The sequence below is a fragment of the Sander lucioperca genome, chromosome 8 (assembly GCF_008315115.2).
Source record: "Sander lucioperca isolate FBNREF2018 chromosome 8, SLUC_FBN_1.2, whole genome shotgun sequence".
Lineage (NCBI taxonomy): Eukaryota > Metazoa > Chordata > Actinopteri > Perciformes > Percidae > Sander > Sander lucioperca.
Genome location: NC_050180.1, coordinates 3,861,092 through 3,885,073, shown reverse-complemented (window position 1 = coordinate 3,885,073; position 23,982 = coordinate 3,861,092). Strand labels below are relative to the sequence as shown.

At 39.4% G+C, this 23,982-nt stretch overlaps 1 protein-coding gene and 7 non-coding genes across 8 annotated transcripts; 1 reads left to right on the top strand and 7 right to left on the bottom strand.

The window, feature by feature from the left end:
* Positions 1-1,770: 1,770 nt before the first annotated feature.
* trnal-aag lies at positions 1,771-1,852 on the bottom strand. Its single transcript has one exon. It is a non-coding gene; the product is annotated as a tRNA-Leu (tRNA).
* Positions 1,853-4,354: 2,502 nt separating this feature from the next.
* On the bottom strand, positions 4,355-4,436 carry trnal-aag. The gene has a single exon. It is a non-coding gene; the product is annotated as a tRNA-Leu (tRNA).
* Positions 4,437-6,938: 2,502 nt separating this feature from the next.
* Positions 6,939-7,020, bottom strand: trnal-aag. Its single transcript has one exon. It is a non-coding gene; the product is annotated as a tRNA-Leu (tRNA).
* A 2,502-nt stretch (positions 7,021-9,522) lies between these two features.
* On the bottom strand, positions 9,523-9,604 carry trnal-aag. The gene has a single exon. It is a non-coding gene; the product is annotated as a tRNA-Leu (tRNA).
* A 2,502-nt stretch (positions 9,605-12,106) lies between these two features.
* trnal-aag lies at positions 12,107-12,188 on the bottom strand. The gene has a single exon. It is a non-coding gene; the product is annotated as a tRNA-Leu (tRNA).
* A 2,502-nt stretch (positions 12,189-14,690) lies between these two features.
* On the bottom strand, positions 14,691-14,772 carry trnal-aag. The gene has a single exon. It is a non-coding gene; the product is annotated as a tRNA-Leu (tRNA).
* Positions 14,773-17,263: 2,491 nt separating this feature from the next.
* trnal-aag lies at positions 17,264-17,345 on the bottom strand. Its single transcript has one exon. It is a non-coding gene; the product is annotated as a tRNA-Leu (tRNA).
* Positions 17,346-21,721: 4,376 nt separating this feature from the next.
* On the top strand, positions 21,722-23,902 carry LOC116043223 (complement C1q-like protein 2). The gene is made up of 2 exons (XM_031289797.2): positions 21,722-22,641; positions 22,989-23,902. Exons 1-2 carry the CDS (start codon positions 22,060-22,062, stop codon positions 23,166-23,168), a joined length of 762 nt encoding a protein of 253 aa, XP_031145657.1. The 5' UTR covers positions 21,722-22,059; the 3' UTR covers positions 23,169-23,902.
* Positions 23,903-23,982: the final 80 nt, after the last annotated feature.

Here is a 23,982-nt window from a genome sequence, read left to right as displayed (position 1 = left end):
AATGAGGAATACAGGACACAATGATGTGTTCTGTAGGGGCATCGCAACACAAATCTACAGATACTATTAAAAACAACAGTCAGAGGCTTAAGATTGGTCTCAGTAGTGTTCTGATATACTGCATCAGTGTAGTCTATAATTGGAAATAGTAGTTGTTTCACAATTCTTAACCTTATCAGCTGTGTAAAACAATTGTTAGAGCGATACAACATCCTTAGTATGCGATTTAACTTTCTTACAATAGTGTTTATGTGTACTTTGAAGGAGAGTTGAGAGTCAAGCCAAAGGCCAAGGTATTTATATTCATCTACTCTCCCAAGAGGGGTGCCATCTAAGAAGTTAATTAACAGGTTAGTCTGATTCAAGGCAGCAGGTCTTGTTGGGAAAAGCATGCAGTATGATTTTTTCTTATTCAATAGAAGATCATTACATTGGAGCCATTTTTGAATTGTTTTGAAATCATATTGAAGATTGTTCTGTATCTTAGATACCATAGTATGAGAAGTATATATCACTGTGTCATCAGCGTATAAATGTATAGAACAATCGGAACAAACTTGGGGGAGATCATTGACGAAGATTGAGAATAAGAGAGGCCCCAACGATGATCCTTGAGGGACACCTTTTTCCATAATAGAAAAGTAAAAAGCCAATAGTTTATTAATACAAGTTATCAACACATTTCACTCCTTGCCACATTTTTCTAGCATAATTTATCTTATGATATTGTAACCAGCAGCAAATGAGCAGGTTAAGGTCTGTGTGTGTATGGGCCGAGCATTTACCTGGGCTCAAGCTGTGAGCAACTCCTTTTGTGTATTCACTGTAAAGAGCCAGTACCCCTCCCACTACCAACAATTGTTCCCAAAGCAGTAGGACGTACATTTTTAGATTGTAAATGAACTGTCCAGAAACAATGGAGCAGGTGATAGGTACATATCTAAGACTTTGCTGATTAACCTCAAGTGATCAAAGCAGTTTGTCAGAATGCAGGTGGAGACATTTCACTTTGGACACTTGTGGCAACAGATGCTTTGTCACATGGAAATGTGAACATAGATAGAAGGGATATAGAAATCCTACCAAACTGAAGCCTTGTAAGAAGCAGAAGATGCTTTCGATCCATGAACCTCTGGGTTATGGGCCCAGCACGCTTCGGCTGCGCCACTCTGCTCTGCTTTTCAGGACAAGGGGCTTGAAAATGTGTGGTTCATCTAATATGGGAATGTTTGGGAACCTGTGGCAACCAAGATTTCAGTAGCTTACAAAGTTAAGCATTTGATGGACCTTGCAATAATCTTTTTTGTGAGTTTCCTGATTTCCTCCTAGAGTCTTGAGGGTGTACACTGAAGCAATAAATAGTGAAGACATTTCACTTAGGACAAACTTGTGTCAGTGGATGCTAAATCTACTAAAACATGGCAATGTGATCAAATTCAATTATTATTAGCAGAGGATAGTTTCAATCGATCGACCTCTGGTTTAGGAATGTTTTCCACTCCATAATAAATGCTTATTATAACATTGGACACTAGTGGCAATACATGCATATTTCACATTGAACACTTGTGATTGTGTGGTCTTTTTAAAAAAGGGAAAAAGGGCAATGTGAGTACAGATATAAATGAAAGAGTCTGCAAGGAGGTTACCAAGTTGCCACTTATCATTTCAGTTTCTTCAGACAAGTTCAACAAGCTATGTTATAAGATTCTGTAAAGCTTATAGTTATTTCAGGCCATAAAGTCAGTTGTTTTACCATACTTTCTGAAATGGCAGTGGTGGGATTTGAACCCACGCCTCCTGAGAGACTGGAGCCTTAATCCAGCGCCTTAGACCGCTCGGCCACACTACCTGTGTGCTTTTAGCCCTCCGCAAGTGGACACACAGGGATCGTAACTGACGGTCCGCTTGTTCATGTCAGTGCAATAAAACCTTCGCAAGTATATATTTTTTTCAATTTATTTATTTTACGAGGAATACCTCTTGAGATGTGTCATCTCATTTTCGAGAGGGTCCTCGGTAGGACTGGACAGTACAAAGGACAAGACATTACAGTACAACATACACATTCACTCACATACTAACCTCCCCCACCCCTGCCCAGACATCGCCAGAATGATCATTACAAAATATATAGAGAGTAATTAAGAACAAAAGAGAGAAATACCGGAAAACTGAAAAGAGAGAGAAAACAATGAAAAATCAGATAACCAAAAAAACAATTAACAATTACACCAGAAGGCAATCAAGCATTATGGAAAGCATTTACAACAATTGCTTGTTTGCAAATAGATAAACAAAGATGTCTTGAAGGATCTCAAAGATGTGATTAATCTTAGTGACCCAGGCAAGCTATTCCAATCGAATGGAGCTTTAAATTTAAATGAACGCCTGCCACTTTCTTTGAAAATGCGAGGCACATTAAAGGATAAGAAGTCAGTGTGTCTCAAACTATAAATTGTTTGGTACGGTGTTAGATATTGTTTCAAATAAAGTGGATAGTTAATATGCATTTGAAAATATGCATTTGAAAATAATCTGAAACCAGTGAAACTGTCTCCTAGGGTTAGGTGACAAGATATTCAATGAGGAATACAGGACACAATGATGTGTTCTGTAGGGGCATCGCAACACAAATCTACAGATACTATTAAAAACAACAGTCAGAGGCTTAAGATTGGTCTCAGTAGTGTTCTGATATACTGCATCAGTGTAGTCTATAATTGGAAATAGTAGTTGTTTCACAATTCTTAACCTTATCAGCTGTGTAAAACAATTGTTAGAGCGATACAACATCCTTAGTATGCGATTTAACTTTCTTACAATAGTGTTTATGTGTACTTTGAAGGAGAGTTGAGAGTCAAGCCAAAGGCCAAGGTATTTATATTCATCTACTCTCCCAAGAGGGGTGCCATCTAAGAAGTTAATTAACAGGTTAGTCTGATTCAAGGCAGCAGGTCTTGTTGGGAAAAGCATGCAGTATGATTTTTTCTTATTCAATAGAAGATCATTACATTGGAGCCATTTTTGAATTGTTTTGAAATCATATTGAAGATTGTTCTGTATCTTAGATACCATAGTATGAGAAGTATATATCACTGTGTCATCAGCGTATAAATGTATAGAACAATCGGAACAAACTTGGGGGAGATCATTGACGAAGATTGAGAATAAGAGAGGCCCCAACGATGATCCTTGAGGGACACCTTTTTCCATAATAGAAAAGTAAAAAGCCAATAGTTTATTAATACAAGTTATCAACACATTTCACTCCTTGCCACATTTTTCTAGCATAATTTATCTTATGATATTGTAACCAGCAGCAAATGAGCAGGTTAAGGTCTGTGTGTGTATGGGCCGAGCATTTACCTGGGCTCAAGCTGTGAGCAACTCCTTTTGTGTATTCACTGTAAAGAGCCAGTACCCCTCCCACTACCAACAATTGTTCCCAAAGCAGTAGGACGTACATTTTTAGATTGTAAATGAACTGTCCAGAAACAATGGAGCAGGTGATAGGTACATATCTAAGACTTTGCTGATTAACCTCAAGTGATCAAAGCAGTTTGTCAGAATGCAGGTGGAGACATTTCACTTTGGACACTTGTGGCAACAGATGCTTTGTCACATGGAAATGTGAACATAGATAGAAGGGATATAGAAATCCTACCAAACTGAAGCCTTGTAAGAAGCAGAAGATGCTTTCGATCCATGAACCTCTGGGTTATGGGCCCAGCACGCTTCGGCTGCGCCACTCTGCTCTGCTTTTCAGGACAAGGGGCTTGAAAATGTGTGGTTCATCTAATATGGGAATGTTTGGGAACCTGTGGCAACCAAGATTTCAGTAGCTTACAAAGTTAAGCATTTGATGGACCTTGCAATAATCTTTTTTGTGAGTTTCCTGATTTCCTCCTAGAGTCTTGAGGGTGTACACTGAAGCAATAAATAGTGAAGACATTTCACTTAGGACAAACTTGTGTCAGTGGATGCTAAATCTACTAAAACATGGCAATGTGATCAAATTCAATTATTATTAGCAGAGGATAGTTTCAATCGATCGACCTCTGGTTTAGGAATGTTTTCCACTCCATAATAAATGCTTATTATAACATTGGACACTAGTGGCAATACATGCATATTTCACATTGAACACTTGTGATTGTGTGGTCTTTTTAAAAAAGGGAAAAAGGGCAATGTGAGTACAGATATAAATGAAAGAGTCTGCAAGGAGGTTACCAAGTTGCCACTTATCATTTCAGTTTCTTCAGACAAGTTCAACAAGCTATGTTATAAGATTCTGTAAAGCTTATAGTTATTTCAGGCCATAAAGTCAGTTGTTTTACCATACTTTCTGAAATGGCAGTGGTGGGATTTGAACCCACGCCTCCTGAGAGACTGGAGCCTTAATCCAGCGCCTTAGACCGCTCGGCCACACTACCTGTGTGCTTTTAGCCCTCCGCAAGTGGACACACAGGGATCGTAACTGACGGTCCGCTTGTTCATGTCAGTGCAATAAAACCTTCGCAAGTATATATTTTTTTCAATTTATTTATTTTACGAGGAATACCTCTTGAGATGTGTCATCTCATTTTCGAGAGGGTCCTCGGTAGGACTGGACAGTACAAAGGACAAGACATTACAGTACAACATACACATTCACTCACATACTAACCTCCCCCACCCCTGCCCAGACATCGCCAGAATGATCATTACAAAATATATAGAGAGTAATTAAGAACAAAAGAGAGAAATACCGGAAAACTGAAAAGAGAGAGAAAACAATGAAAAATCAGATAACCAAAAAAACAATTAACAATTACACCAGAAGGCAATCAAGCATTATGGAAAGCATTTACAACAATTGCTTGTTTGCAAATAGATAAACAAAGATGTCTTGAAGGATCTCAAAGATGTGATTAATCTTAGTGACCCAGGCAAGCTATTCCAATCGAATGGAGCTTTAAATTTAAATGAACGCCTGCCACTTTCTTTGAAAATGCGAGGCACATTAAAGGATAAGAAGTCAGTGTGTCTCAAACTATAAATTGTTTGGTACGGTGTTAGATATTGTTTCAAATAAAGTGGATAGTTAATATGCATTTGAAAATATGCATTTGAAAATAATCTGAAACCAGTGAAACTGTCTCCTAGGGTTAGGTGACAAGATATTCAATGAGGAATACAGGACACAATGATGTGTTCTGTAGGGGCATCGCAACACAAATCTACAGATACTATTAAAAACAACAGTCAGAGGCTTAAGATTGGTCTCAGTAGTGTTCTGATATACTGCATCAGTGTAGTCTATAATTGGAAATAGTAGTTGTTTCACAATTCTTAACCTTATCAGCTGTGTAAAACAATTGTTAGAGCGATACAACATCCTTAGTATGCGATTTAACTTTCTTACAATAGTGTTTATGTGTACTTTGAAGGAGAGTTGAGAGTCAAGCCAAAGGCCAAGGTATTTATATTCATCTACTCTCCCAAGAGGGGTGCCATCTAAGAAGTTAATTAACAGGTTAGTCTGATTCAAGGCAGCAGGTCTTGTTGGGAAAAGCATGCAGTATGATTTTTTCTTATTCAATAGAAGATCATTACATTGGAGCCATTTTTGAATTGTTTTGAAATCATATTGAAGATTGTTCTGTATCTTAGATACCATAGTATGAGAAGTATATATCACTGTGTCATCAGCGTATAAATGTATAGAACAATCGGAACAAACTTGGGGGAGATCATTGACGAAGATTGAGAATAAGAGAGGCCCCAACGATGATCCTTGAGGGACACCTTTTTCCATAATAGAAAAGTAAAAAGCCAATAGTTTATTAATACAAGTTATCAACACATTTCACTCCTTGCCACATTTTTCTAGCATAATTTATCTTATGATATTGTAACCAGCAGCAAATGAGCAGGTTAAGGTCTGTGTGTGTATGGGCCGAGCATTTACCTGGGCTCAAGCTGTGAGCAACTCCTTTTGTGTATTCACTGTAAAGAGCCAGTACCCCTCCCACTACCAACAATTGTTCCCAAAGCAGTAGGACGTACATTTTTAGATTGTAAATGAACTGTCCAGAAACAATGGAGCAGGTGATAGGTACATATCTAAGACTTTGCTGATTAACCTCAAGTGATCAAAGCAGTTTGTCAGAATGCAGGTGGAGACATTTCACTTTGGACACTTGTGGCAACAGATGCTTTGTCACATGGAAATGTGAACATAGATAGAAGGGATATAGAAATCCTACCAAACTGAAGCCTTGTAAGAAGCAGAAGATGCTTTCGATCCATGAACCTCTGGGTTATGGGCCCAGCACGCTTCGGCTGCGCCACTCTGCTCTGCTTTTCAGGACAAGGGGCTTGAAAATGTGTGGTTCATCTAATATGGGAATGTTTGGGAACCTGTGGCAACCAAGATTTCAGTAGCTTACAAAGTTAAGCATTTGATGGACCTTGCAATAATCTTTTTTGTGAGTTTCCTGATTTCCTCCTAGAGTCTTGAGGGTGTACACTGAAGCAATAAATAGTGAAGACATTTCACTTAGGACAAACTTGTGTCAGTGGATGCTAAATCTACTAAAACATGGCAATGTGATCAAATTCAATTATTATTAGCAGAGGATAGTTTCAATCGATCGACCTCTGGTTTAGGAATGTTTTCCACTCCATAATAAATGCTTATTATAACATTGGACACTAGTGGCAATACATGCATATTTCACATTGAACACTTGTGATTGTGTGGTCTTTTTAAAAAAGGGAAAAAGGGCAATGTGAGTACAGATATAAATGAAAGAGTCTGCAAGGAGGTTACCAAGTTGCCACTTATCATTTCAGTTTCTTCAGACAAGTTCAACAAGCTATGTTATAAGATTCTGTAAAGCTTATAGTTATTTCAGGCCATAAAGTCAGTTGTTTTACCATACTTTCTGAAATGGCAGTGGTGGGATTTGAACCCACGCCTCCTGAGAGACTGGAGCCTTAATCCAGCGCCTTAGACCGCTCGGCCACACTACCTGTGTGCTTTTAGCCCTCCGCAAGTGGACACACAGGGATCGTAACTGACGGTCCGCTTGTTCATGTCAGTGCAATAAAACCTTCGCAAGTATATATTTTTTTCAATTTATTTATTTTACGAGGAATACCTCTTGAGATGTGTCATCTCATTTTCGAGAGGGTCCTCGGTAGGACTGGACAGTACAAAGGACAAGACATTACAGTACAACATACACATTCACTCACATACTAACCTCCCCCACCCCTGCCCAGACATCGCCAGAATGATCATTACAAAATATATAGAGAGTAATTAAGAACAAAAGAGAGAAATACCGGAAAACTGAAAAGAGAGAGAAAACAATGAAAAATCAGATAACCAAAAAAACAATTAACAATTACACCAGAAGGCAATCAAGCATTATGGAAAGCATTTACAACAATTGCTTGTTTGCAAATAGATAAACAAAGATGTCTTGAAGGATCTCAAAGATGTGATTAATCTTAGTGACCCAGGCAAGCTATTCCAATCGAATGGAGCTTTAAATTTAAATGAACGCCTGCCACTTTCTTTGAAAATGCGAGGCACATTAAAGGATAAGAAGTCAGTGTGTCTCAAACTATAAATTGTTTGGTACGGTGTTAGATATTGTTTCAAATAAAGTGGATAGTTAATATGCATTTGAAAATATGCATTTGAAAATAATCTGAAACCAGTGAAACTGTCTCCTAGGGTTAGGTGACAAGATATTCAATGAGGAATACAGGACACAATGATGTGTTCTGTAGGGGCATCGCAACACAAATCTACAGATACTATTAAAAACAACAGTCAGAGGCTTAAGATTGGTCTCAGTAGTGTTCTGATATACTGCATCAGTGTAGTCTATAATTGGAAATAGTAGTTGTTTCACAATTCTTAACCTTATCAGCTGTGTAAAACAATTGTTAGAGCGATACAACATCCTTAGTATGCGATTTAACTTTCTTACAATAGTGTTTATGTGTACTTTGAAGGAGAGATGAGAGTCAAGCCAAAGGCCAAGGTATTTATATTCATCTACTCTCCCAAGAGGGGTGCCATCTAAGAAGTTAATTAACAGGTTAGTCTGATTCAAGGCAGCAGGTCTTGTTGGGAAAAGCATGCAGTATGATTTTTTCTTATTCAACAGAAGATCATTACATTGGAGCCATTTTTGAATTGTTTTGAAATCATATTGAAGATTGTTCTGTATCTTAGATACCATAGTATGAGAAGTATATATCACTGTGTCATCAGCGTATAAATGTATAGAACAATCGGAACAAACTTGGGGGAGATCATTGACGAAGATTGAGAATAAGAGAGGCCCCAACGATGATCCTTGAGGGACACCTTTTTCCATAATAGAAAAGTAAAAAGCCAATAGTTTATTAATACAAGTTATCAACACATTTCACTCCTTGCCACATTTTTCTAGCATAATTTATCTTATGATATTGTAACCAGCAGCAAATGAGCAGGTTAAGGTCTGTGTGTGTATGGGCCGAGCATTTACCTGGGCTCAAGCTGTGAGCAACTCCTTTTGTGTATTCACTGTAAAGAGCCAGTACCCCTCCCACTACCAACAATTGTTCCCAAAGCAGTAGGACGTACATTTTTAGATTGTAAATGAACTGTCCAGAAACAATGGAGCAGGTGATAGGTACATATCTAAGACTTTGCTGATTAACCTCAAGTGATCAAAGCAGTTTGTCAGAATGCAGGTGGAGACATTTCACTTTGGACACTTGTGGCAACAGATGCTTTGTCACATGGAAATGTGAACATAGATAGAAGGGATATAGAAATCCTACCAAACTGAAGCCTTGTAAGAAGCAGAAGATGCTTTCGATCCATGAACCTCTGGGTTATGGGCCCAGCACGCTTCGGCTGCGCCACTCTGCTCTGCTTTTCAGGACAAGGGGCTTGAAAATGTGTGGTTCATCTAATATGGGAATGTTTGGGAACCTGTGGCAACCAAGATTTCAGTAGCTTACAAAGTTAAGCATTTGATGGACCTTGCAATAATCTTTTTTGTGAGTTTCCTGATTTCCTCCTAGAGTCTTGAGGGTGTACACTGAAGCAATAAATAGTGAAGACATTTCACTTAGGACAAACTTGTGTCAGTGGATGCTAAATCTACTAAAACATGGCAATGTGATCAAATTCAATTATTATTAGCAGAGGATAGTTTCAATCGATCGACCTCTGGTTTAGGAATGTTTTCCACTCCATAATAAATGCTTATTATAACATTGGACACTAGTGGCAATACATGCATATTTCACATTGAACACTTGTGATTGTGTGGTCTTTTTAAAAAAGGGAAAAAGGGCAATGTGAGTACAGATATAAATGAAAGAGTCTGCAAGGAGGTTACCAAGTTGCCACTTATCATTTCAGTTTCTTCAGACAAGTTCAACAAGCTATGTTATAAGATTCTGTAAAGCTTATAGTTATTTCAGGCCATAAAGTCAGTTGTTTTACCATACTTTCTGAAATGGCAGTGGTGGGATTTGAACCCACGCCTCCTGAGAGACTGGAGCCTTAATCCAGCGCCTTAGACCGCTCGGCCACACTACCTGTGTGCTTTTAGCCCTCCGCAAGTGGACACACAGGGATCGTAACTGACGGTCCGCTTGTTCATGTCAGTGCAATAAAACCTTCGCAAGTATATATTTTTTTCAATTTATTTATTTTACGAGGAATACCTCTTGAGATGTGTCATCTCATTTTCGAGAGGGTCCTCGGTAGGACTGGACAGTACAAAGGACAAGACATTACAGTACAACATACACATTCACTCACATACTAACCTCCCCCACCCCTGCCCAGACATCGCCAGAATGATCATTACAAAATATATAGAGAGTAATTAAGAACAAAAGAGAGAAATACCGGAAAACTGAAAAGAGAGAGAAAACAATGAAAAATCAGATAACCAAAAAAACAATTAACAATTACACCAGAAGGCAATCAAGCATTATGGAAAGCATTTACAACAATTGCTTGTTTGCAAATAGATAAACAAAGATGTCTTGAAGGATCTCAAAGATGTGATTAATCTTAGTGACCCAGGCAAGCTATTCCAATCGAATGGAGCTTTAAATTTAAATGAACGCCTGCCACTTTCTTTGAAAATGCGAGGCACATTAAAGGATAAGAAGTCAGTGTGTCTCAAACTATAAATTGTTTGGTACGGTGTTAGATATTGTTTCAAATAAAGTGGATAGTTAATATGCATTTGAAAATATGCATTTGAAAATAATCTGAAACCAGTGAAACTGTCTCCTAGGGTTAGGTGACAAGATATTCAATGAGGAATACAGGACACAATGATGTGTTCTGTAGGGGCATCGCAACACAAATCTACAGATACTATTAAAAACAACAGTCAGAGGCTTAAGATTGGTCTCAGTAGTGTTCTGATATACTGCATCAGTGTAGTCTATAATTGGAAATAGTAGTTGTTTCACAATTCTTAACCTTATCAGCTGTGTAAAACAATTGTTAGAGCGATACAACATCCTTAGTATGCGATTTAACTTTCTTACAATAGTGTTTATGTGTACTTTGAAGGAGAGATGAGAGTCAAGCCAAAGGCCAAGGTATTTATATTCATCTACTCTCCCAAGAGGGGTGCCATCTAAGAAGTTAATTAACAGGTTAGTCTGATTCAAGGCAGCAGGTCTTGTTGGGAAAAGCATGCAGTATGATTTTTTCTTATTCAACAGAAGATCATTACATTGGAGCCATTTTTGAATTGTTTTGAAATCATATTGAAGATTGTTCTGTATCTTAGATACCATAGTATGAGAAGTATATATCACTGTGTCATCAGCGTATAAATGTATAGAACAATCGGAACAAACTTGGGGGAGATCATTGACGAAGATTGAGAATAAGAGAGGCCCCAACGATGATCCTTGAGGGACACCTTTTTCCATAATAGAAAAGTAAAAAGCCAATAGTTTATTAATACAAGTTATCAACACATTTCACTCCTTGCCACATTTTTCTAGCATAATTTATCTTATGATATTGTAACCAGCAGCAAATGAGCAGGTTAAGGTCTGTGTGTGTATGGGCCGAGCATTTACCTGGGCTCAAGCTGTGAGCAACTCCTTTTGTGTATTCACTGTAAAGAGCCAGTACCCCTCCCACTACCAACAATTGTTCCCAAAGCAGTAGGACGTACATTTTTAGATTGTAAATGAACTGTCCAGAAACAATGGAGCAGGTGATAGGTACATATCTAAGACTTTGCTGATTAACCTCAAGTGATCAAAGCAGTTTGTCAGAATGCAGGTGGAGACATTTCACTTTGGACACTTGTGGCAACAGATGCTTTGTCACATGGAAATGTGAACATAGATAGAAGGGATATAGAAATCCTACCAAACTGAAGCCTTGTAAGAAGCAGAAGATGCTTTCGATCCATGAACCTCTGGGTTATGGGCCCAGCACGCTTCGGCTGCGCCACTCTGCTCTGCTTTTCAGGACAAGGGGCTTGAAAATGTGTGGTTCATCTAATATGGGAATGTTTGGGAACCTGTGGCAACCAAGATTTCAGTAGCTTACAAAGTTAAGCATTTGATGGACCTTGCAATAATCTTTTTTGTGAGTTTCCTGATTTCCTCCTAGAGTCTTGAGGGTGTACACTGAAGCAATAAATAGTGAAGACATTTCACTTAGGACAAACTTGTGTCAGTGGATGCTAAATCTACTAAAACATGGCAATGTGATCAAATTCAATTATTATTAGCAGAGGATAGTTTCAATCGATCGACCTCTGGTTTAGGAATGTTTTCCACTCCATAATAAATGCTTATTATAACATTGGACACTAGTGGCAATACATGCATATTTCACATTGAACACTTGTGATTGTGTGGTCTTTTTAAAAAAGGGAAAAAGGGCAATGTGAGTACAGATATAAATGAAAGAGTCTGCAAGGAGGTTACCAAGTTGCCACTTATCATTTCAGTTTCTTCAGACAAGTTCAACAAGCTATGTTATAAGATTCTGTAAAGCTTATAGTTATTTCAGGCCATAAAGTCAGTTGTTTTACCATACTTTCTGAAATGGCAGTGGTGGGATTTGAACCCACGCCTCCTGAGAGACTGGAGCCTTAATCCAGCGCCTTAGACCGCTCGGCCACACTACCTGTGTGCTTTTAGCCCTCCGCAAGTGGACACACAGGGATCGTAACTGACGGTCCGCTTGTTCATGTCAGTGCAATAAAACCTTCGCAAGTATATATTTTTTTCAATTTATTTATTTTACGAGGAATACCTCTTGAGATGTGTCATCTCATTTTCGAGAGGGTCCTCGGTAGGACTGGACAGTACAAAGGACAAGACATTACAGTACAACATACACATTCACTCACATACTAACCTCCCCCACCCCTGCCCAGACATCGCCAGAATGATCATTACAAAATATATAGAGAGTAATTAAGAACAAAAGAGAGAAATACCGGAAAACTGAAAAGAGAGAGAAAACAATGAAAAATCAGATAACCAAAAAAACAATTAACAATTACACCAGAAGGCAATCAAGCATTATGGAAAGCATTTACAACAATTGCTTGTTTGCAAATAGATAAACAAAGATGTCTTGAAGGATCTCAAAGATGTGATTAATCTTAGTGACCCAGGCAAGCTATTCCAATCGAATGGAGCTTTAAATTTAAATGAACGCCTGCCACTTTCTTTGAAAATGCGAGGCACATTAAAGGATAAGAAGTCAGTGTGTCTCAAACTATAAATTGTTTGGTACGGTGTTAGATATTGTTTCAAATAAAGTGGATAGTTAATATGCATTTGAAAATATGCATTTGAAAATAATCTGAAACCAGTGAAACTGTCTCCTAGGGTTAGGTGACAAGATATTCAATGAGGAATACAGGACACAATGATGTGTTCTGTAGGGGCATCGCAACACAAATCTACAGATACTATTAAAAACAACAGTCAGAGGCTTAAGATTGGTCTCAGTAGTGTTCTGATATACTGCATCAGTGTAGTCTATAATTGGAAATAGTAGTTGTTTCACAATTCTTAACCTTATCAGCTGTGTAAAACAATTGTTAGAGCGATACAACATCCTTAGTATGCGATTTAACTTTCTTACAATAGTGTTTATGTGTACTTTGAAGGAGAGATGAGAGTCAAGCCAAAGGCCAAGGTATTTATATTCATCTACTCTCCCAAGAGGGGTGCCATCTAAGAAGTTAATTAACAGGTTAGTCTGATTCAAGGCAGCAGGTCTTGTTGGGAAAAGCATGCAGTATGATTTTTTCTTATTCAACAGAAGATCATTACATTGGAGCCATTTTTGAATTGTTTTGAAATCATATTGAAGATTGTTCTGTATCTTAGATACCATAGTATGAGAAGTATATATCACTGTGTCATCAGCGTATAAATGTATAGAACAATCGGAACAAACTTGGGGGAGATCATTGACGAAGATTGAGAATAAGAGAGGCCCCAACGATGATCCTTGAGGGACACCTTTTTCCATAATAGAAAAGTAAAAAGCCAATAGTTTATTAATACAAGTTATCAACACATTTCACTCCTTGCCACATTTTTCTAGCATAATTTATCTTATGATATTGTAACCAGCAGCAAATGAGCAGGTTAAGGTCTGTGTGTGTATGGGCCGAGCATTTACCTGGGCTCAAGCTGTGAGCAACTCCTTTTGTGTATTCACTGTAAAGAGCCAGTACCCCTCCCACTACCAACAATTGTTCCCAAAACAGTAGGACGTACATTTTTAGATTGTAAATGAACTGTCCAGAAACAATGGAGCAGGTTATAGGTACATATCTAAGACTTTGCTGATTAACCTCAAGTGATCAAAGTAGTTTGTCAGAATGCAGGTGGAGACATTTCACTTTGGACACTTGTGGCAACAGATGCTTTGTCACATGGAAATGTGAACATAGATAGAAGGGATATAGAAATCCTACCAAACTGAAGCATTGTAAGAAGCAGAAGATGCTTTCGATCCATGAACCTCTGGGTTATGGGCCCAGCACGCTTCGGCTGCGCCACTCTGCTCTGCTTTTCAGGACAAGGGGCTTGAAAATGTGTGGTTCATCTAATATGGGAATGTTTGGGAACCTGTGGCAACCAAGATTTCAGTAGCTTACAAAGTTAAGCATTTGATGGACCTTGCAATAATCTTTTTTGTGAGTTTCCTGATTTCCTCCTAGAGTCTTGAGGGTGTACACTGAAGCAATAAATAGTGAAGACATTTCACTTAGGACAAACTTGTGTCAGTGGATGCTAAATCTACTAAAACATGGCAATGTGATCAAATTCAATTATTATTAGCAGAGGATAGTTTCAATCGATCGACCTCTGGTTTAGGAATGTTTTCCACTCCATAATAAATGCTTATTATAACATTGGACACTAGTGGCAATACATGCATATTTCACATTGAACACTTGTGATTGTGTGGTCTTTTTAAAAAAGGGAAAAAGGGCAATGTGAGTACAGATATAAATGAAAGAGTCTGAAAGGAGGTTACCAAGTTGCCACTTATCATTTCAGTTTCTTCAGACAAGTTCAACAAGCTATGTTATAAGATTCTGTAAAGCTTATAGTTATTTCAGGCCATAAAGTCAGTTGTTTTACCATACTTTCTGAAATGGCAGTGGTGGGATTTGAACCCATGCCTCCTGAGAGACTGGAGCCTTAATCCAGCGCCTTAGACCGCTCGGCCACACTACCTGTGTGCTTTTAGCCCTCCGCAAGTGGACACACAGGGATGGTAACTGACGGTCCGCTTGTTAATGTCAGTGCAATAAAACCTTCGCAAGTATATATTTTTTTCAATTTATTTATTTTACGAGGAATACCTCTTGAGATGTGTCATCTCATTTTCGAGAGGGTCCTCGGTAGGACTGGACAGTACAAAGGACAAGACATTACAGTACAACATACACATTCACTCACATACTAACCTCCCACACCCCTGCCCAGACATCGCCAGAATGATCATTACAAAATATATAGAGAGTAATTAAGAACAAAAGAGAGAAATACCGGAAAAAGAAAACAATGAAAAATCAGATAACCAAAAAAACAATTAACAATTACACCAGAAGGCAATCAAGCTTCATGGAAAGCATTTACAACAATTGCTTGTTTGCAAATAGATAAACAAAGATGTCTTGAAGGATCTCAAAGATGTGATTAATCTTAGTGACCCAGGCAAGCTATTCCAATCGAATGGAGCTTTAAATTTAAATGAACGCCTGCCACTTTCTTTGAAAATGCGAGGCACATTAAAGGATAAGAAGTCAGTGTGTCTCAAACTATAAATTGTTTGGTACGGTGTTAGATATTGTTTCAAATAAAGTGGATAGTTAATATGCATTTGAAAATATGCATTTGAAAATAATCTGAATCCAGTGAAACTGTCTCCTAGGGTTAGGTGACAAGATATTCAATGAGGAACACAGGACACAATGATGTGTTCTGTAGGGGCATCGCAACACAAATCTACAGATACTATTAAAAACAACAGTCAGAGGCTTAAGATTGGTCTCAGTAGTGTTCTGATATATTGCATCAGTGTAGTCTATAATTGGAAATAGTAGTTGTTTCACAATTCTTAACCTTATCAGCTGTGTAAAACAATTGTTAGAGCGATACAACATCCTTAGTATGCGATTTAACTTTCTTACAATAGTGTTTATGTGTACTTTGAAGGAGAGTTGAGAGTCAAGCCAAAGGCCAAGGTATTTATATCCATTTACTCTCCCAAGAGGGGTGCCATCTAAGAAGTTAATTAACAGGTTAGTCTGATTCAAGGCAGCAGGTCTTGTTGGGAAAAGCATGCAGTATGATTTTTTCTTATTCAACAGAAGATCATTACATTGGAGCCATTTTTGAATAGTTTTGAAATCATATTGAAGATTGTTCTGTATCTTAGATACCATAGTATCAGAAGTATATATCACTGTGTCATCAGCGTATAAATGTATAGAACAATCGGAACAAACTTGGGGGAGATCATTGATGAAGATTGAGAATAAGAGAGGCCCCAACGATGATCCTTGAGGGACACCTTTTTCCATAATAGAAAAATAAAAAGCCAATAGTTTATTAATACAAGTTATCAACACGTTTCACTCCTTGCCACATTTTTCTAGCATAATTTATCTTATGATATTGTAACCAGCAGCAAATGAGCAGGTTAAGGTCTGTGTGTGTATGGGCCGAGCATTTACCTGGGCTCAACCTGTGAGCAACTCCTTTTGTGTATTCACTGTAAAGAGCCAGTACCCCTCCCACTACCAACAATTGTTCCCAAAACAGTAGGACGTACATTTTTAGATTGTAAATGAACTGTCCAGAAACAATGGAGCAGGTGATAGGTACATATCTAAGACTTTGCTGATTAACCTCAAGTGATCAAAGCAGTTTGTCAGAATGCAGGTGGAGACATTTCACTTTGGACACTTGTGGCAACAGATGCTTTGTCACATGGAAATGTGAACATAGATAGAAGGGATATATAAATCCTACCAAACTGAAGCATTGTAAGAAGCAGAAGATGCTTTCGATCCATGAACCTCTGGGTTATGGGCCCAGCACGCTTCGGCTGCGCCACTCTGCTCTGCTTTTCAGGACAAGGGGCTTGAAAATGTGTGGTTCATCTAATATGGGAATGTTTGGGAACCTGTGGCAACCAAGATTTCAGTAGCTTACAAAGTTAAGCATTTGATGGACCTTGCAATAATCTTTTTTGTGAGTTTCCTGATTTCCTCCTAGAGTCTTGAGGGTGTACACTGAAGCAATAAATAGTGAAGACATTTCACTTAGGACAAACTTGTGTCAGTGGATGCTAAATCTACTAAAACATGGCAATGTGATCAAATTCAATTATTATTAGCAGAGGATAGTTTCAATCGATCGACCTCTGGTTTAGGAATGTTTTCCACTCCATAATAAATGCTTATTATAACATTGGACACTAGTGGCAATACATGCATATTTCACATTGAACACTTGTGATTGTGTGGTCTTTTTAAAAAAGGGAAAAAGGGCAATGTGAGTACAGATATAAATGAAAGAGTCTGCAAGGAGGTTACCAAGTTGTCACTTATCATTTCAGTTTCTTCAGACAAGTTCAACAAGCTATGTTATAAGATTTCTGTAAAGCTTATAGTTATTTCAGGCCATAAAGTCAGTTGTTTTACCATACTTTCTGAAATGGCAGTGGTGGGATTTGAACCCACGCCTCCTGAGAGACTTGAGCCTTAATCCAGTGCCTTAGACCGCTCGGCCACACTACCTGTGTGCTTTTAGCCCTCCGCAAGTGGACAGACAGGGATGGTAACTGACAGTCCGCTTGTTAATGTCAGTGCAATAAAACCTTTGCAAGTAAAAAGCCAATAGTTTATTAATATATATCAACACGTTTCACTCCTTGCCATAGTTCGATGGCATAATTTATCTTACAATATTGTAACCAGCAGCAAATGAGCAGGTTTAGGTCTGTGTGTGTACGGGCCGAGCATTTACCTGGGCTCAACCTGTGAACAAGACCTTTTGCATATTCACTGTAAAGAGCCAGTACCCCTCCCACTACCAACAATTGTTCCCAAAACAGTAGGACGTACATTTTTAGATTGTAAATGAACTGTTCAAAAACAATGGAGCAGATTAAAGGGTTTGTGAAAGGTACATCTCTAAGACTTTATTGATTAACCTCAAGTGATCAAAGCAGTTTGTCAAAATGGGTAAGATCAGGTTTTAACAAATTCCAGCAGAGGTCTAAAACTACTTTTTAAATAAGTTCATTTACCATTCATTTAAAAACAAATGCACAGTCATGAAATACATTGTAACCTGCAGCCAGTGAGTAGGTTTTGGTCCGTGTGTCATTTACCTGGGCTGAACCTGTGAGCAACTCCTTTTGTATATTCATTGTAAAGAGCCATTATCCTTCCCACTGCCAACAATTGTTCCCAAAACAGTAGGACGTTCATTTTTAGATTGCAAAATAACTGTCAGTGGCAGACAGTGGCGCCATGGAAAGAACCCATGCCAAACAAACATCTTGACCATTGCCTTTTGAGCCAGTAACAGACCGAGGCTTTATTTCCTTGATGGAAAATTGCAAAAAAATGTGTTTTATGTGGCTCGTTGGTCTAGGGGTATGATTCTGGCTTAGGGTGCGAGAGGTCAAATCTAGGGGAACAATCTCCCTCATCTGTATATGGGGTTTGAAAAAACATTTTGAAACGGAGTCTCAAAAGGACTATGCTCGTAATAAATGTCCACATTTATCCGCAATTAAGATAAAATGCCAGGTAACTAACGTGCACCAGAGAATGTTATACCGAAATGGTGATTGTGCCGGAATCCATCAATTTGACTTCTTATCGGAAGTCATTGTGTTAGCACCGAATCCTTAATTTAAAGTAGACAACAGAATAAAGTTCACCCAGATGGTGGAAAATAGGCATATTTGTTCACGCAAAAAGTAGAAGAATGGGTATTAGGCAGTAAAGCCATTAAACTTCTTTGATTTTATTGGAAAACTGAAGACAAATCTCTCAGCAGTCGATAAGCGTTCTAACCGTCAGGCATGGCCAAGTCACTAGGTATTGACCATAGGAATGCAACCGTGGATATACCAAGCCATCAAAATGACTTCCTTTCACTGGATGTCTCGGATCTCTTGTAAGGACAGTTTATCAGCTCAGACATTTTAAAGAGGAAGTGAAAAAACAACAGCTGTACCTATATAGTGAAGGTACCACTTGATAATCTTGGGAGATATTCAGGGCATGGCCTTGTTGGGAAGGACCTTAGTGCCTGCCTAAAAAAGTCCTGAAAGACCATTGCTTTCATGTCAAATACAACCTTGAGCCCTATTTCCTTAACAGAAAATAGCAGTCAGTATGCTTTTTGTGGTTTATTTGACTAGGGGTATGATTTTCGCTAAGGGTGTGAGAGATCCGGCTTTTACATCCCGGATGAACCCTAAGGGGAAAATGCCACTCTTTTTGCTGGGAAAGGGTTTCAATTTAACAACTTTGAAACAGTTTCACAAAAGGAATGTTCTGTTTGTAAGTGTCCACATAATGCCCTTCATGCAATTAAGATGAATGCGCCATGTAACTACCATTCACCTGAGAATGTAGTGGGGGAATCGTCACTGTGCTGGCATCTGTGATTTTTAATTCTTATCTGAAGTCATTGGGTTGCTACCCAAATCTTAATTCAAAGTTCACAAAAGAATCAACGTCACCCAGATGTTGGAATGTAGACATCTGTATTCAGGAAAAAAAGTACACACACACACACACACACACACACACACACACACACACGCGCAAGTTGCGGAAAATCAAGCTGAGAGTAAGTCTGTTTATTTAAACTTTGTTCTCAAATCAGAAAGGATGTTAATTACCAACATAGAATGATTTCATTTGTGCCCATCAGGGAGTGTGGTAACACTGTGGGGACTCTGTGGCTTCCTGTGTGTGTGTCAGTGCACTTTTCTGCATGGATTATGTTCATGGATCTGCTTGTGCAGCAACACTTGGGTCTGTGCTTGTGTATTCTCATGTGTGTGGGTGTATATGTGTCTGGCAATCATCAGCAGGGTGGGGAAGCTCCTGGGAATCGACACAGGCGCTTTATTAGCTGCTAGCTTAGCCTGCTGAGACATGCTAAGATTTATGCATTAAATTAATCTCAGAGACAGACATCTCTAAACCTGGACGAGTACAACCCAAACTATCTAAATGGTTAGATACCACTAGAGATAAGTAAGTAAAACAACAAAAACATGTTTGTTGTTTTTATAATTTTAGTGAACCAACCCTTTTAATGGAAGTTCTGACTTGATAACAAAATGATTCTTAATGATTCTTGTAACTAATCCTATAATAATCAATACACTGTTTAACACCTGGTCATCAGTCTGCCTTTATATGAGAGGAAGGAGAAACAAATGGGAAAGGCACGTGTCAAAACATATCTGTTATGTTAATGAAGCATAATTCCAGTGATTTAGTATTGTACTTCCATAAAGTCAGGGCATTCAGGGGACAGTGGTGGCCTAAATGTTAAAAGCTTAAAGGAGCTTGTGACTGGGAGGTCTTCGGTTCAATCCCCAGACCGACAGGATGAAAAAAATCTGGGTGGGGAAAGTGAAAGAGCAGCGCTTGTCCCTCCCTCATTACCACCACTGAGGTGCCTTTCAGCAAGGCCCTTAACCCCAACTGCTCCAGTGGAGCTGCTCAGTGGCAGCAGATCAGACTGTGGTTGTACTGGGCAGCTTCCAGGTATGAATGTGGAACTGTGTGTGATGCCAAAGAGAGGCTTCCTCTCAGTGAACCTTCCCTGAATAAATATATGTAAAAAAATAAAATAAAAGAAGAGACTAATTAAAACAAGAATAATCAAAATTGAAGCAGTAAAGGCTGAGCTATCCTGACTTTTTTTCTGGATCCTACACGTCCCATTATGATTAAATCTTAATATACACTACGTAGCATTTCATGAGATCTGCACGGCCATGTCTGTCAAATTATATTCTGGGCTCCGGCCCTGAATATTTTCTCAAAATCTCAAAATCCTGAATAATTTTGGCTGACTTTTAGAGGCTGTAGCTGGTTCTGTTTTAAAGCTAGAGCAATGTATTGGTATCAGGGAATCCATGCTTTGCTATCATTTTGGAAAGTGGGCTAAACAACGCTCCAAACATAAGATACATTTTAGCGAGGGAAAAACTGCCATTGCCTTGACCTCTGACCTCAATATATCTGAATGAAAACAGGATCTATAGGTACCCACAAGTTTGAGGCCATATAAATATGTTATTTTTGCCTCTTCTAAAAGGGTGTTTTTGAATACGTCTGCATACAGGGGTTCATACAGTCTTGGAATTGCAAGAATCTGGGTCTGAGAGGAAAGCTGAGACTGTGGATGTGGATTCAATTGGAGTACAATTGGGGAAAGAAATCTCCCCAGGGGAGCATGTCCCCGGACCACCCTAGGTTTGGGCTAAGCCCCAGATGTTTACTACATCTGGCTCCGCCCCTGTCATCTAGGTTTTCTCTGAAAAGCTCATTCAGAGCCACAGAAGACACTGAAACTGTTCTTGCAAGCTGAGTGAGACTCCTCTTGATGACAGGTGCAATACAGTATCTGTCTTTATATGACATACCTGCTCATCACTGTGTATATAGAGATGTGTTGTATCAAAATAGATTATAAGTTATTATAAAATACAATAACTTTAGTTGAAACAAAAGTTAATAAAGGCTAGTTCTTTTTATTATGTTGGGCACATACAATAAATAAGCATGTAATCTTGTATATCTCCAAACGTGGAAACACCTTTTCATACAGATTGTAGTTAAGAACAATACCAATTTATTCAGCCCCCTCTCTCAAGGACATAATCTGCATTAAGATGATTTTTCTATAAAGTAGGGAGATAAAAGAGGAAATGTCTCAGACTGCTAGAAAAAAAGTGTCAGTAATGCTTCCTGATCCTTTTCCTCGAGGGATTTATAATTCATACATAAAGATGACATGATTATTGTTGGAGTCTAAATCCAAATTGCAACAGGCTTTGCCCCGAACTTGTTACGTCAGCATCTCTCTTGTGGCACACGAACAAAAACCGCTGGGAGCCTCCTTCTGCTCGGAGATCCGCCGCGTCCAGCAATGCCAAAACGAATATTTCCCCTGTCAACTGTGTGACGCCAAGTGACACTGGCACCGCGCTAAACGCTGCAGGGTGGAACTGGGCTTAAGGGTTACATCGCGTTTGTTTCTCTCTCTCTCTCTCTCTCTCTCTCTCCCTCTCTCTCTCTCTCTCTCTTTGGGGTTGAGTGACTCCGTTCTGGTCCAGTCTCTGTTTTCCGTGGTGTTTAGCCCTTACTACCTTCCACCATTACGTCTCAAAGCAAAACGGACTTTTTAGCGCTCGCTTCTCGGACTCTCCAGAGGAAGAGAATCGTCGCCGCCGTGGTTGGCATCGTCATGGTTTTGGCACTCATCATCGCGATTCCCCTGCTGGTCCAAACTTTCAGAACCGATGCGCACTACGAGATGATGGGCACCTGTCGGATGATCTGTGACCCGTACAACCCCAAACCGAGCGCCACGGCTCTGGAGGTCATGCAGGAGCTCAGCGCAGTCCCTTCTCCGGCCTTTGTTCAAGGGACTAAAGGCGAGCCGGGTCGGCCGGGGAAACCCGGACCGAGGGGGCCGCCAGGCGAACCGGGGCCACCAGGTCCGAGAGGGCCGCCGGGGGACAGAGGAGATTCTGAAAAGACAGGGCATCCCAGGGTAGTGGGCACAGCGCAGACCGACACCAGTGGAGAGCTCGGCTCTGCTATCGGCGGGGCAAAGATAGCGTTTTATGTGGGTCTAAAAAATCCTCACGAGGGATACGAAGTGTTAAGGTTCGACGACGTTGTCACGAACCTGGGGAACCACTATGACCCGACAACCGGCAAGTTCACATGCCAAGTGGCTGGGATTTACTACTTCACCTATCATGTGCTGATGCGCGGAGGAGACGGGACAAGCATGTGGGCAGACTTGTGCAAAAACGGACAGGTAGGCTAAATAATGTGTTTTAAACCGTGCGCTATGTACGTGCTGATGAAACAAATGAATTCAAGTTCTTGCCTCGTGTGTGAATCAGCTCTCCATTGCGCAAAAGAGCCTAGGCAGATATGTAGAGCGCACTCAAAGTAATCTAAAGTCCATGACTGTGGTCACGATGTTGGTTCTTTATTTTATCCCGTTTAGTCAATAGGCTACGTCTGTCTATACATGCTAAATGCTCGCGCTTTGTCGATAACTGTGACATGAATGCCAGGGGTTTATTGATTTGAGTTATTTTAGGCTCAGCGCGCACTTGGTGCATATACTCAAAGCTCTCTCTCTCTCTCAATTTGCAGGTCCGAGCCAGCGCCATAGCGCAGGACGCCGACCAGAACTACGATTACGCCAGCAACAGCGTCGTCCTGCATCTGGACTCCGGAGACGAGATTTATGTCAAACTGGACGGCGGCAAGGCGCACGGCGGAAACAACAACAAATACAGCACATTTTCCGGCTTCCTTTTGTACCCGGACTGAAATGGGATAATCGCAGCACTCCATCCTATAACTGCCATGACAGAAATACAACCTCAGTTCGATCTAATCAACAATGTTGATCAGTCCGACAAGAGGAGGAAGACGCCACCGCGCAACGAAGTACTGACGTCTCATATTCAGACTTCAAATCTATCTATTCTCACAGACTATATACGAGATAATTATAATTCCACTTATTTTCACAATTGTTGCACATGCTTTGCGGATTTATTTTTTAGCAGAAAGCAGCAGATGGCATGTTAAAGGACTCGTCTGAAACGGACTGTTCTGCTTTGGAAATAAGTGAAATTATTATGTTAAATTGAAATAGTTATTAATAAATAGAATAAGAGAGATTGCTACAGATGAACAGCCTTTACAAGATGGATTCAGATTTGCAGTGCAGGTGTTCTAGCGTTTCTTTCTCTGTGCATTTTGTGGAGTTGAGGTTATTCATTGACCTGAAGAGGGGTCCCCCTCCCCATACAGAGGACATTGCTGTGTGACGTGATGCTATTTTTGCTTGAAAGTGTGTCTCACAAAGACAGTCCATACATATGTATGCACTTATGTATATATTTATTTAAAAAGAAATGGAAATCAGTGAACCTATATAAGCTGTATAGCCTAAATTGAACTGTCCATACAGTGTTGCAAACATGTTTCTATATGTCTTCGTATTCCAGTATACACGTTGGTCAATAATTTCAATAAATGATTATGTTTTCTAAGTTGCTTGGGGAGTTGGCTGTCAGTAAGACCACAACGTAGTCAGAATGGAACGGAGGCCAAATGTTTATAGTAGTGCTGTCAA